General features: G+C 36.4%; 2 protein-coding genes across 2 annotated transcripts; both read left to right on the forward strand.

Moving 5' to 3' along the window:
• Positions 1–793: 793 nt before the first annotated feature.
• LOC109064897 (ras-related protein Rab-6B-like) lies at positions 794–6862 on the forward strand. Its single transcript, XM_019081930.2, has 8 exons — positions 794–1012; positions 2851–2909; positions 3001–3054; positions 3181–3286; positions 3410–3521; positions 3692–3785; positions 4000–4066; positions 4597–6862. Exons 1-8 carry the CDS (start codon positions 943–945, stop codon positions 4659–4661), a joined length of 627 nt encoding a protein of 208 aa, XP_018937475.1. The 5' UTR covers positions 794–942; the 3' UTR covers positions 4662–6862.
• Positions 6863–7830: 968 nt separating this feature from the next.
• Positions 7831–14157, forward strand: LOC109064900 (autoimmune regulator-like). Its single transcript, XM_042718158.1, has 13 exons — positions 7831–8677; positions 8789–8963; positions 9046–9192; positions 10404–10469; positions 10567–10680; positions 10831–10970; positions 11124–11245; positions 12451–12517; positions 12676–12807; positions 13421–13542; positions 13633–13705; positions 13783–13866; positions 13992–14157. Exons 1-13 carry the CDS (start codon positions 8510–8512, stop codon positions 14070–14072), a joined length of 1491 nt encoding a protein of 496 aa, XP_042574092.1. The 5' UTR covers positions 7831–8509; the 3' UTR covers positions 14073–14157.
• Positions 14158–14371: the final 214 nt, after the last annotated feature.

Consider the following 14371-nt stretch of genomic DNA (forward strand, 5'->3'; position numbering starts at 1 on the left):
CATTTGGTCATTTATTGTTATGCTGAAAAAATAAAAATCAATATCAAATGTACTCTGAAACAATGTTCCTTATTTAACATCTCATCAGACTATGACACAATGTGCTGGAGAATAAAGATTTATAGATTTATGTCCAATAGGTCAAAAGGGATGCTGGGATAGTGCTTGGTGATATTGTCTGCATATTTTACTGACACAAAATGCCAACTGTGTATTTAAAGGGATGCTGGTTTGAACTGTGAATCTCATTTCTCCTTTAATTTTCCAGGCTGTGCTTTACCATTTTCATCCAATAAAGGCAAAAACCCACAGATAACTCAAAAATATTCTCTTTATTTAATTGCTTGTACTATATTAGTTACTCTGCAAGTGTCTGTATATAAGGAACCCATATTAGTTACTGTATAATACTATAAAATTACAATGAAAGAATTATATTTTTTATAATGTCACCTTAAAAACAACAAAAATGTAAATGTAATCTAAATCTTAACGTTTTATAATATCAGATTTATATTATAATGTGCACACAGACAAAGGCTTTGCAACACTTTGTTAAACACTTTCCATTCAATTAGTATTCACAGGATGTATTCACACAGAAATACAGCCTTGTGTGTCTGCAAAAGACACAGATAAGCGTGAAAAGTGTATAAATACGTGTTGCACTTTGAGATGCAGATGCAAACATTGCTGCACGGATGCTTGGCCTGCGGTTTAGTGTGCGAAGAGAGTTTACGAGAGACGTTTCCGTAAACACACAGTGATATCAGACGGGCGTATCGCCACCGCTGCGCATGCGCACAGGGCTGGAGAATTGACATCGCGAAGCAGCACTGCAATATCCATCGATTCGGGACCGAAGATTATCCATCTGCATTCTCGCAAGACTGGTGCCACCTGTACATATTAATCCATACCAGCTGTGTCATTAAAGCAATCATGTCCTTGGGAAGTGACTTTGGGAACCCTTTACGGAAATTCAAACTTGTTTTTTTAGGGGAGCAAAGCGGTGAGTCTTTGGGTTTGCCACGACTGGGTTTAGACGAACCCATTAACCTTTCGACACATGCATGAAGTACATTAGTATGTTGTTCAGTCTTTTGTGTATCCGCTTGTTTGTGGTCTTATTTCAGGCGATGTTATCTCCCTATCGATTCCCTGTCAAACAAGTCGCTTGCATATGTTTAATTTTTGATTAGTCATGAAAATGAATAGCTATGCAGACTACTAAACACCCATCTGTGAATATAACGTGATACAATCGTTATTTCAACAACTCTGTTGTGATTGTCACCTGCGTTTTCCATTGGAAGCAGAAGGGCTGATAATATTATTGATCGCTGTTATTCTAGCGCAGTCTAAATCGCTCAAAACAAATGATATATATGAAATGATTTAATCGAAAGACATGTATATCGTCGTGTTTGTATATATCTTCTTGTAAATATCCACTGATATAATGTCATGAAACAGAAAAGCGCAGAGGCTTTGCATTTCCCGTGTGTCTACTGGAGACACACCCAGGTTGGCAGTCCATGTCTGTGGGATTCTTCAGCAGAACAAAAATGAAAACCTCATGAATTATTTTATGAGCAGTCAAAAGAACAGCCTGTATTATATGACTAGATATCGTGGTTTATTCATTTGGCCGGATGATGGTTTTATCAGTCACTGTCGGTGTTTGTGAAGACGTAATCAGACGGGCATTTGAGATCATGTCTGTCATTTGATGACTGGACATCCAAATATTGAAAATAATAACACTGAACATGGCGTCACCGTAAAGTTCACGTGTTCTTGAGATATTTTTGTCTTACATTTTCCATTAATGCGTATAGCTCCTATACAGTGGTTATCTACGCATCATTTGTTCGTATGGAAAAAAAATGGACATGCAGTCAGACAGAGGGCCCTCTGTACTGTATAAATCAGCATTAGATTGTGATATGTGATAATTGCAAATTAAGTCTAAATGAGGTTTGACAGCTGTCTGCATCTGATCTAAATCGTGAATCCTATGCAGCGTGACTATGATGATGGATATTACCACACCTGCATAGAAAAACATTTATTTTTCCTTAATTTTTTCATTTTATCTCACCTTCATGTTGTTCCAAACCATCTTTCTTCTATGGAACACACAAGGAGTCACTCTCAGTCACCACTTATCTTTTTTTCCATGTAATGAAAGTGAATCGTGACTGAAGAAAGGAAGTCATGCAGGTTTGGAGCAACATGAGAGTAACAGATGACATGGTTTGTGTGGACTGTCCTGACTATCATAAGAAGACCACTTGTATTCTGCTGTCCATGGTCCTGAAGCTTTTTGCTGGTCAGATTTGGTTGATCTTGCCTCAAGACATCAGCAGAACAACCAGTGAAGTCACAGATGAATGGGACCATTATGCCCTTTCATTCTATGAGCTCCAGTATAACTATTGGCATTGTGCCGTTTGGTGATTTTAGTATCTCGGCTCAGCCTGACAAACAGGCTTGACCAGACTGGCCTGAAAAGAGCAATCCTCTAGTGTAGGAAATGTGTACTCAGGAATTCTGCTGTCACAGTGGCTCCTTGCACTGCCGCATTTTTAAGTCATTTTTCCCTGTCGCCATAACTCTAAATGACAGTGAAGTTCAAATGACATTCTCTGTGTAATCCCTTAAGAAATGTACTGTCATTTGAAGGACGGAGGTCAAGACAGCATATGTTGCAGTATGGTAGATTAATTCAATTACTAAAAACACAGTGTATGGGGTTGGTCAGGACAAACAAGTTATTAATCACTTAAATGCATGTGATTCATCAAAATCTGAATCCTTTCCTTGTTTTGTTGGTTTGTTTTACAGTTGGGAAAACATCGCTGATAACAAGGTTCATGTATGACAGTTTTGACAACACTTATCAGGTATGCTATTGGTTCTTTTAGTACAGACACCAGAGTTTTCCAGATAAGTCTGTTACTTTGCATCTTACTTTAAATCTTATTACCATTACAGGCAACCATTGGAATTGACTTTTTATCAAAAACCATGTATCTGGAGGACCGAACTGTAAGAAGTTCTGAAACTAATTATAATGAATGATTATATTTCATATATATCACATTAATGCAACTATCAACATCTATCATTATTGCTACAAATATGCCTTGTGTGTGTTTTTTTTTTTTTTTGCAGGTGAGGTTACAGCTATGGGACACCGCAGGGCAGGAGCGTTTTAGGAGTCTCATCCCGAGCTACATTAGAGACTCCACAGTGGCTGTGGTGGTGTATGATATCACAAGTGAGCACCTCAAACACACACTTTGACTGATGAATTGATGTAGCAGCAACTGCTTTTTTGTCGCTATTGATGAAATAGGCATTTAACAAAATTCACTGATTTCTTTTCCTTTTCTTCTTCCAGATGTCAATTCATTCCAGCTAACCTCCAAATGGATTGATGATGTGAGAACAGAGAGGGGAAGTGATGTAATTATCATGCTGGTGGGCAACAAAACAGACCTAGAAGAAAAGAGGTGGAGTCTTTATATTCAAATTTTATATAATTTTTTGTGCTAGAATTCTTCATTTGTGTCATTCTAGTATTATCTTTATATATTTTTTTTTTTTTTTATTAATTTACTGAAAATGATAATTTAAAATTAATTAAAATTGTAACACACTATGTTGGGATTTGCTCTGATAGGCAAATCACTATAGAGGAGGGTGAGCAGCGGGCCAAAGAACTGAATGTGATGTTTATCGAGACTAGTGCAAAGTCTGGCAGCAACGTTAAACAGGTGAGTCTAACAGCGCTACATTGTCTGCTCAATGGCAAATGGACTTGATCCAATAGAGTAATTTAATTGAGATCATGCCCTGTAACATGACACATGGAAAGCTCTAAAAAGATTTGATTTAGCCAGAGTTGTTGCCCATAGGGCTTTAACTGTACCAGTCCACTCTGGACAAAAAAAAAATTGGATTTCATTCTCTTTCTGTTTGGTTTAATAGTTGTTTCGGCGAGTGGCTTCTGCTTTGCCCGGAATGGAGAGCCTGGATGATAACAACAAAGAAGGAAGTATCCTTTAATGCATGACATTTAAAGCAGATGAGTGTCATTTTTGAAAATGTGTCCCAAGCTAACATGCAGAGGCAAAATTAGTGAACTAAATAATTAAGCCATAGGTAGGTTGATAAACACAGTGACTGTGGTGCTGTCCAAACTTTTAAGCATCCCGTCCACCTAGACTCTGGAACATCATCTTAACCAATACTGTGATTTTGGGGCGGGACTATCTGTTGGTACGACCAATGACAGATGGAGAGTGTTTAGAAAGCCGAAAACAATAGTTATTTTCCCATTCACGTTTCTACTAGTCATCATAATATCAAAAATAACCTACTTAACACAAAAACACAGACTTTTCATGACATTTTTTTTTCTTTCTGATTATGCTTTTCCATCTAAAGTACGATTATGAAAATAAAAGATAGATTTAATTCAAATACATTTATTAAGAGATAACAATAATACTTGGACGCTGAGCTGAATACTTTAATAAGGCAACATTATTTTCTTGATTTCCTTGACACACAACCCATTTCCAGTGATTGATATTAAGCTGGACAAACAGCCAGATCCTCCGGCCACTGAAAGTCGGTGCTCCTGTTAGTAGAAAGCGGTCTGGACCTTCATTAACACCACATGCTTGTTCTGTTGCTTCCTATGGGTCCACGTCCAGTTGAACTTTATGATCGGATATAGGCTTTTTACATCTGAATGGGTCTAAAATTATATTCCTCAGTTGCAAGAACAAAACAAAAAAAAAATCTACACTGTCTGTTTAATTGCCAAAATAATATCATAGGTAATTCAAAATGACTAGCTAACAGATTCATATAAGACAGGAAGGGGCATGTGTACCATCTTCGGACAAACAACATTCAGAGTGGATTATCGGTTGTTATGTTTTGTATTTTTGTACATTACAAAAAGCACTAAATGATGCCTTCACAAAAAATGAGTTTAAGATTCAAGACGGGCGTCAGAGTAACTGTCTTTCGTCCATAGCTTGCATGTAAGACAACTTTTAGAATCTGTCATGTCCTTTGGTCCATACACATCGATAGTAACGAAACGAAGAACTCAGAATTAATGAAAAAAAGAAAAAAGAGAGAGGTCCTGTTCAAAGTGTGGGTCTGTGTATACAGTACATCCTACATGCAAATCCAGTACCAGCCTCCATGAGAGGTGTGTGTACTAACCCGGTTAACCTTTAAAGTGCCGTGGCACTGTTGCAAAGAACCAATGGATTTTTCTGCTAGCTTCATGTATACACTTTAGCTCCGCCAGGCGGTACTGTATTGTATATAGTATTTATATTATTGTGAACATCCATTATTTAGACGTGGTTTATGTTCACTTGTAAAAATGTTTTCTTTTTTTTAATATGACAAGGGCTTCACTTTTATTTTCTCGGTCTCACCTGTAGCCATACACTGGTAGTAAAGTATTACTTATTATTTGGGCATTTTGCTATTGACATATACTGTTTTACTCATCCACCAATTTTTTTTTTTTTTTTTTTTTCCTGAAAGAATACATTATTCCTGTTAAACCCCTTTCAGATGTTTTACAGAAATATGTGGGTTGATTTTTATTTTTTTAATTATAATTTTTGTATTTTGCAGCCAACTAGAACTAAAAAGAATGAGATAAGTGTCAGTCATTCGGTTGGGGTGAGAAAGGTGATTTTGAGGTGAGCCTTAGGAAACGACAGATTTTCATTTCAAATACATGCACTTTCTTCTGGGTTCTGACAAGGAAATGTATGGTTCACCACATCCTAAAGTGATGAAACAGACAAATGATTGTCGTATCCTTTGTAGTAAAGCTCTCGTTGTCTCCCGCACATGCTGAATGGATGTGTAGATTAAAATTCAAAATGCTAGTTGTAGGCGAACACTTTCATCCTAAAATATGAAGACCTTTTTAAAACAGCACTGAGCTGAGAGAGAATGTACCCGCCTGTCGTCCACTCACAACAGTTTCGCAACAGTACGTTCAAGAAATGTGAGTTGTTTACGAATCTCTGGAAACAAAGTATCTTTAATATTTAATGCATTTGTTTTTGTTTTCTATTTTGAATTGTTTACATAAATGCACTGATTAACACCACTGATTGTATAGAGATTCATTTAGGATATATTAGGTATTTATAATATATTTAATGTTAGTGCGAGTTTTTTTCTGGTGCCAGTAATTCTATTAATTGAAACAAAAATGGACATGAGGAATAACTGTGACTGAATTGTTGGTAGTAGGCTTGACTTCAGCTTCTGGGATAATTTAAGGGGCCGCTGATATTAACTGTGGGGAGGGACTGAGGTTAATGGGTTTTGCATTGACGGGGCACAGAATATGTCAGTTATCACATTCACATTTCTCAAGCCTCCGTTTCCTCTTGTTAGCTTTGTCATCTTTCACTTTTGTACACTAGTTGTGCCTTCTGTTATTGTGGCATCACAATGCAAAGCTTTCATTGTATGGCTACCTGAGAACACATACGTTACAGAACGGTGGTCACTGACTGGTCAGCCAGACAACTGATGGATTTATGATGAAGTTGTTGTATTCACACCATCTAGCCAATTCACTGAACAAATTGCAGAACAGTCCCGTGCAAGCGGAAGGTTGTATGTAAAACAGGAAATTGCTGCTGATAGTATGAGGAGATTGAATCTGTCAAGAGTTGTTGCCATAGGGTTGTGTAGAGCAGTGTAGTTGGCTCTTTATTCACTCTGTAAGGACATTTATGAGCATGACATCTGTCTGAAAAAAAAAAATCAATAAAATTCATGTCTTAATACCAAACTGTCTATTGCTACAATGCTGAGTGTGATATTATTGTATACAGCAGTTTAACAAGTTTTTGTGTGTAAATTGTGTACTTTTTCAACCAAGCAGAAAGTTCTAAGCTCTAATTAATTTCTGTTTTCAAAAATCACAATACTTAATGACAATTTAAGACAAATGTTTTTTTCTTCAGAGTTTCATTTGAAGTTGAAAGCAATGGACAATTTTCACAGACCGTGATGGCGAATTTCCACAGTTAACTTAAATTTTAATGTGTATCCTCAACATTATACTTGGTGTTTTCTTACCTTGGTCTTTAATTACATAAAACAAATTATCCCTGCTATGTGAGTGTTTCTAATAATAAGGCTAAGGAAGTGATGGCAAATTTGACATCTTTCTCGCTTTTGACCAATGTAATCAGTCTCTTGATATTTTTTTCCACTTTTGGAAAGTCATAGAAACTTCAAGGTGATTTTTTTCCTTATGCTATTAGTGCAAATGAGAACACAAAATAAAATTGTTGTAGTTTCCATTCATCACTATAGACGTTTACACAAACTATGATGGAAATGTGAAAAAGGGACATTATAGTTTGAGTATAACCTTGTTGGAAAATCTTAAAGACATTAATAATTCCCACACAACATTACAAATGCCACATTAATGGCTAATCCAGATCCAGTGCATTTATTGTGATGCACAGAGACTGGGATTCCCCTTGGCGTGGAAACTATAGTCCTCAGGAGAGACAGGTGACTGAAAGTAGAGGCTCACATGATTGAGAAATCGTTTCTTGCCCAACTGTGGACTTTCCAAGCTATACTGCACAAATGAGCATAAATGCGAACAAATAAGGGGCAGGTATATAACCAGCCTACAAGGTGCAAGTTAGTGTTTTAACTATAAATAGAAATTCAATGTCACCACTTATCACAGCAGCCTTATAAATCAATGGCCCCTAGAGGCTCCAAGAGCACAAGAGTCATGCCAATCACTGACAGCCATCACACCAAATAAAAGGAAACCAGCTAAGAGATTACAGGTATCTCTAGTCCTCATCACCTGCATCTGTTGTAAGTACTATGTTAATTTTTTAGCATGTTAACATCAGGAAACTAATCAATATGTACCATTATTTCTAAAGGCTGAATGATGACTGATAGTGTTTAATTATTAAGGTTAAGTGTATTTGACCATCAGAGGGTCTGCAGCAGTACTGACAATTACTGTTTGATCTCTAACTGATTTTTGAGAAAAATAAAAAGGATAAACCAAAATTCAACAGTTATTAATGGAAGTTCATTTCAATCAGTTAAGCTCAGTTAAATATTTTTTAATTATATATATTATTTAAAAAACTGTTTGCATTATTTTAATGAATAGTAATGTAATCTAAATATGTAAATACATGAAAATGATACTATAAGCCCTTTTACTGTATTTTAAGTCCATTTTAAAGTGCAACATTCAATTTTATATAATATATAACAAGGGATCCCTTCTCTAAAAAAGGATGAAGACCTCTACTTTGATTACTTACAATTTATGCACATGATAAAACAATTTTATTTCAGTCTTTTTTAAATTAATATCTTTAGATATATTTAGTGCTCTCAGAACACCAGAGCCAGAATTTCAGTGTAAATGTAGTTTGTGATCTGTATGCAGGACTCTTGTGGAAGCATGTCTAGGGTGGAAGGTTACGGAGAGTCTGACCTGCGCTCACAGCTACGAGCATGTAGGACTGAGATCGCTATGGCAATCCATGACCCTTTCCCACTGCTGTATGGGCTGGTGGATCATAACATCATCTCTGAACAAATCCTAAGGGTGAACATTTTCATAAAAATTCCATTCCTCAGCATAATTATAAATATGTGTAATCACAGCTCATTAAATGCTCAAACAAGAAACTAATACTATTACCGATTAACACTTAAGGAGACTTTAGAGCGAAAGAAAAAGGATGGGATCCACAAAGCTGTCTACTCACTGCTCACTTTGATACTGGACCAGGATGCCACAGTCCTCCAGGGATTCTGGAGCAATCTCTGTAAAGAGTACAATAAGGAGTGTTACCCAAAACTGGAAACCCTTTTTATGAACCTTCCCAAAGGTACAGTGCACAGGTCTGGCAAACATAAGTAGGTTGTAGGATAATAATTGCAGTTTTAAGTGATGAAGATCTGATTTGGCAGGGTTAAAGCAGGTGGCCAGACATGCAGGGAACCCCAGGCTTGAGCTGCAGGTCCGCAACCAGTCAGGCAAGAAGAGAGGTGTGGCCGAAAAACCAATGACCCACCGGCCACATCACCACACCAAGAAAGCCTTAACCTCAAGCTCAGGTATGGACACTGGCACACACACAGATATTCATAATTCTGTTCATATAGCAAATTCCCAATTAACAAAAATATGTTCTAAGAATAAGAATATATTGCTAACATTCCCATTACATTATGAAAACATTATAACTGAATGTTCTCTGTACATTCAAAATGTCCGTTTAAAAAAAACTAATGTTTAAAAACGTTTTTTCTTGGTTGTGTAAATGTTAAAGATAACATCAAAGAGCTAACGTTAGTTCACCCAAAAATGCTATGTCATCATTACTCACCCTCAAGTTGCTCCAACTAAAATGTTTCAGAAAAACATTCCATAGCATAAATGGTGTTACAAAAGTATTTTACTAAAGACCAGATAACTTCAAATGAACGTTCTATTAACATTACTGGAAGAATGTTTGTTCATATCTTTGAGAGAACCTTGACTGAACGTTCTTTATTGTTCTGAAAATGTTAGCTGGGCTGGAGAAAATAGTTTTTTTTTTTGCTTTCCTGACACTTCTTTCTATGACCTTGTGATGTGACAGTCAAGTCAGGTTATTTTCATGTAGTTTGAATAATAAGCCAAACAAAAACTAAATAGCAATCTATTATTATTTATTAAGAACTATCTATGTTTTAGCTGTATTACCACTAACAGGCCCAACATACTATTTTTTACATTTCCGGTGATTTCAGAAGCGTAAGTAGTAATAGCTGTATGAAAACTATATATTTTTTGCATTCCCATTTGATCCAATAACAAAATATAAAATCTATGATAGAGTTTCTATATAGCTTTCCAAAAGAGGAAAAAAATATTGAGACTGATTACAGTGGCCAGCCATTTACAGTTTTCTGAAGCTTAATTTAATGCCACTATATAACACAATAACATAATAGTACTATAAATTCACATATATATACAAAGGGATATGTTTACCTAGGCTAAGACTGACATTTAAATGCATATTAAATAAACATCTCATAAAATACTAAAACTACTTAGCAGTGTTGTCTCGACAAATTAATCTTTTGTAAGAAAAAAAAATGTTTACGGTCACTTGCAGGCAAGCAAGCCCTCATCAGTTCTCCACGAATCACGTGATATTTTACGATCAAAAAGGCAAATTACGATTTATAATCTGAGGGAACACGTCAGTTTGTTTGGCCGTGACGGGATGTCATGAATAGTCCTGAATCCTGATAACTCAATTTCTTCACTGTTCCAGGAAGCAAAGGCAAGCCGATGAGAAAGACAGATGGTGCAGCACTTTCGCAGGTCTCAGTGGGAAACGGTAATCATATGTTTATGTAAAGTGTGTCATTAGAAGACCATAGATTATATTAAATGAACGAGATTGCAGGTGAATATATATAACTCCCAAAATGCAGGAGTCCAGGCTGTATCTACCTCAGTCCAGAGGGCCGTGACTGTGTCTGCCAGTGAGCATCCCACTGGCTGCGGGACAGTGGAGGGGATTCTGATCCAGCAGGTCATCGAGTCTGGTGAGCTCAGCACATTAATACAGTATTGACAGACTGTGATGAAAGCCTTTACTTAGCTAATGCTTTAGCTTTTAGTGTGTGTTTTGATAGTGTAACCTTGCCGTGTAAACACTTTGGCAGCACAGATGTCTCAGCTGCTCTCTCCCGCAGGAGGTGCCAAAAAATGCATCAAGGTTGGAGGAGAATTCTACTCTTCTGGCAAACTGGATGAGACAGCTGGAGTGCACAAGGCACAGACTGCACAAAACTATGTTCACCAGCAGGGAGAGCCAAGCACCAGAGTCATGGATGTAGGTGATCGAAATTGGTTTGACTCATGGAAAATTACAGATATTGAAGATGTAGAAAAATCTTCTTGAAAACAATTCTATAGGCATAAGCAGTCATAATTTTAACCTGGTACAATAGGTTTATCACATTTATGATGCATACTGTATGTTCAGGTCGAGAGTAATGATGATGAATGTACCGTATGTAAAGACGGTGGGGAGCTCATCTGCTGTGATGGATGTCCTCGCGCCTTCCATCTCAACTGCCTAGTGCCGCCCCTTACCTCCATACCCAGGTGCAGATTAGTCATGTGACGCACAGGCCACTGACCCTACCAAACCTGTGACTGCACTCATCATCTTTAGCTATTTCAAGCTCAAGTCAGTGATGATAATCTACATAGTAGAACACCGAAAAAAAAAAAAAAAAAATAATAATAATAATAAACTGAAATTATCAGATTAATAATTCAAATGAAATATAAAATAATTTCAGTCAAATTTTTCAGTTAATTTTCAATGTCACAAATTTACTTGTCTGATTTCTGTTCATTTCCAGGTTTAAATGAGGTTTGAAATCCCAGTTTAGTGTGGTTTTTAGACACTACTGGGTCTCAACCCACTAGGGGGCCTAGCAAACTTTCACTGGAGTTATATTATTAATTAATGTGTTATATTATTAATAAATCCTAAAAATTACAGATTAATATTATTAAAGGTGCTGTATGTAGGTTTGACACCGAGTGGTTGAACTAAGTATTGCAGTCCAAATTCAAAATATTGGAGAGGGTTTTTTTCACCCAGCCCCTCCTCCTCAGACTTGGCAGGTTGCCAGATTGATGACACAAAAAGGAACTAGAGCAGTTGATGATGAATGAAATTAAATATGTGTTTTCAGCCAACTAGCAACCCGGGATACTGAAATACAATTGGGTAAACTGGCAGTGGGCTGGTTTCATAAACCACAACAAAGATTGACATTCAGCCCGGAACACACATTTTCAAAGGAGAATAAGTGACTGTAGCATTGGTTTTCAGATACGTAGCATGTTTCTTAAATATCTGCAAACATATCATGGTATTTTTATGCTTTAGTAGAGTCAAAATCTTACATAGAGCACCTTTATTTTTTCTGTAATTTTATGGATAATGTCAAATTATCCAAATGAATATATTTTTATTGATACAATATATATATATATATATATATATATATATATATTATATATTATATATTAAATAAAATACAGTAATTCACTTAATAAAATTGCTAAACAAAAATGCATAAAATCACACATAAAAAAAATAAAAAGAATCCACTAAAAAAACCTATTATTTCTTGTTGGTTATGTTTGGTTGTTTAAAAAACAAGTAATTTGTTATAAATATAAAATCAGGTGGAAATAACTTAACATATAACTTGAGTTTTGAAAATTGTTTTGGACAAGGGGGAGCCTTTGAGACGGTTGAGAATCACTGCTCTGTATGAATGTGTTTTCAGTGGTACCTGGCGCTGTCAGCTATGCCAAAGCAACCGAGCGAAAGACAGAACATACACCCCTTTGCAGGTAACACGTGACAAGAGTTACATTAAATCTACTGAAAACAACTTTTCCCTACTAACTGAAGTTGCATTACAGTCTATGTGTGTACAATATGAACTGTCATGACTATGGGAGATTATTAGTAATCATAGCAGTAGTAACGTCTCTTCTCTTATTTTTAGCCTGCAGTTCACCCTCCAGTGACAGAGACAAGCTCCAGCTCTGCTGTGGACTTCTCTTTCTTCTCGTCTTTGTCCTCCACCTCACTCTCCACAGTCTCAGGAGGCAAAAGTGTTCAGCCCATGGGCCTCCAGGTAACACTTCCATGTGACTCAGTGAGAGACACAGTGGCATGCTCACACCAAGGATGATAGCTATAACAATACATGTAACTATAACATTTTAATAATCATTGGAATCACTTTCAGAAGGATTTTTATACAGCTGATGAATAATAAAAACATCGAGAGCCAATAAGAATCCACCTGGCATTAAACAGCTCAAGCATTTAAAGCAGTACACGACATTACTGCAGTGAGCTTATAATTAACTGAATGTTACCATGCTGATATATTGTTATAGCTATCTTTACAGTTATTGTTCTTTGTCTGAACACACCTTTATGAGAATAATATACTCCACACAACAAATATAATGATAATGACACAGAAAAACAGTGTCACTGGAATTACTTTCATTTTTTTTCCAATTGATGAATAATTAAAAACATTGACAGTCAATCAGAATCAGTTTTTGGTATGAATGTGCCTTTACTGTGTGTGGAGAAATAATTCATACAAAAAAAGTGTGTAAAAAAATCTTATTTACACACCCTCATGTCATTTCAGTTGTTTAAATCATGCATATCTCTGACAAATGGCAGGATTGTGGTAATATTCAGCTATTTATATCTTTAATCTCTGTCAGTCTTCAGATGGTGAAATGGTTGGGTTGAGGATGGCTTGTGGAATTTGCCGCCTTACCCGAGGAGAGCTGATCACCTGCCCACAGTGCCTGCAGAGTTATCATGCCCTCTGCAACTTTTCAAAGTACTGATGTTATTTATAATAGAATAACTGTGAGTTCTATCATGCTTTGAATCTCAGTCACTCCTTCTCTCCCCCTGTTTGACTTTTCAGTGGAAAGTCAAGATGTAGAAATTGCTCCAGGTCTTGGTGCCCTGAAAGTGAAACATCATCGAGGAGTCTTCAGGTAATCCATATACACTAAAACAACACTTAAGGACCAGCTGACCTCACAGATGTTATTAATCTGGTTTATTCCCACAGGTGAGTCAACACATGACTGATCAGGGCTTAATGCCATCAGAGCAACTGCTCAACAGAGATGAAATGGACTCTATAATGGGGGAGGTGAGGTCATGTTTTTCAATAGTATACAAATAAATTAATAAATGCAAATGTGAGCAATGGAAACTGTGTATACAATGAAGCCACAGATGAGATGCCTAACAGTATATTTGTCTTAATGAATGCAGAGCTCTATAGATGGGATCCTGCAGTGGGCTTTCCACAACATTTCACGTCCTCTTTCTGAGTCTCAAGGCTATTTCCAGTGATTCAGTGAGTCCAGTGGTTCATCTCTGCTGTGCCCAAACATCAAATCTCAGTATAAGGTCCCTCCTCAGTGTTAGTTGGACTAATAGAGCATACATATTCAACAATGTGAATAAAAATGAATTAGTTTATCCATTTCACAGATTCATATCTTTTAAACAACATTTAAATTATACTATTGATCACAAAGGGTTGTTGCTACTACAGGGTTTCCATTAATTATTGTTTTATTTCAAAATCATATTCGGTAGCGAAGATACTAGATCATACGTCATTTTTAAAACTCACACCTTTCAAACTT

The sequence above is a fragment of the Cyprinus carpio genome, chromosome B2 (assembly GCF_018340385.1).
Source record: "Cyprinus carpio isolate SPL01 chromosome B2, ASM1834038v1, whole genome shotgun sequence".
In the NCBI taxonomy this organism is placed as follows: domain Eukaryota; kingdom Metazoa; phylum Chordata; class Actinopteri; order Cypriniformes; family Cyprinidae; genus Cyprinus; species Cyprinus carpio.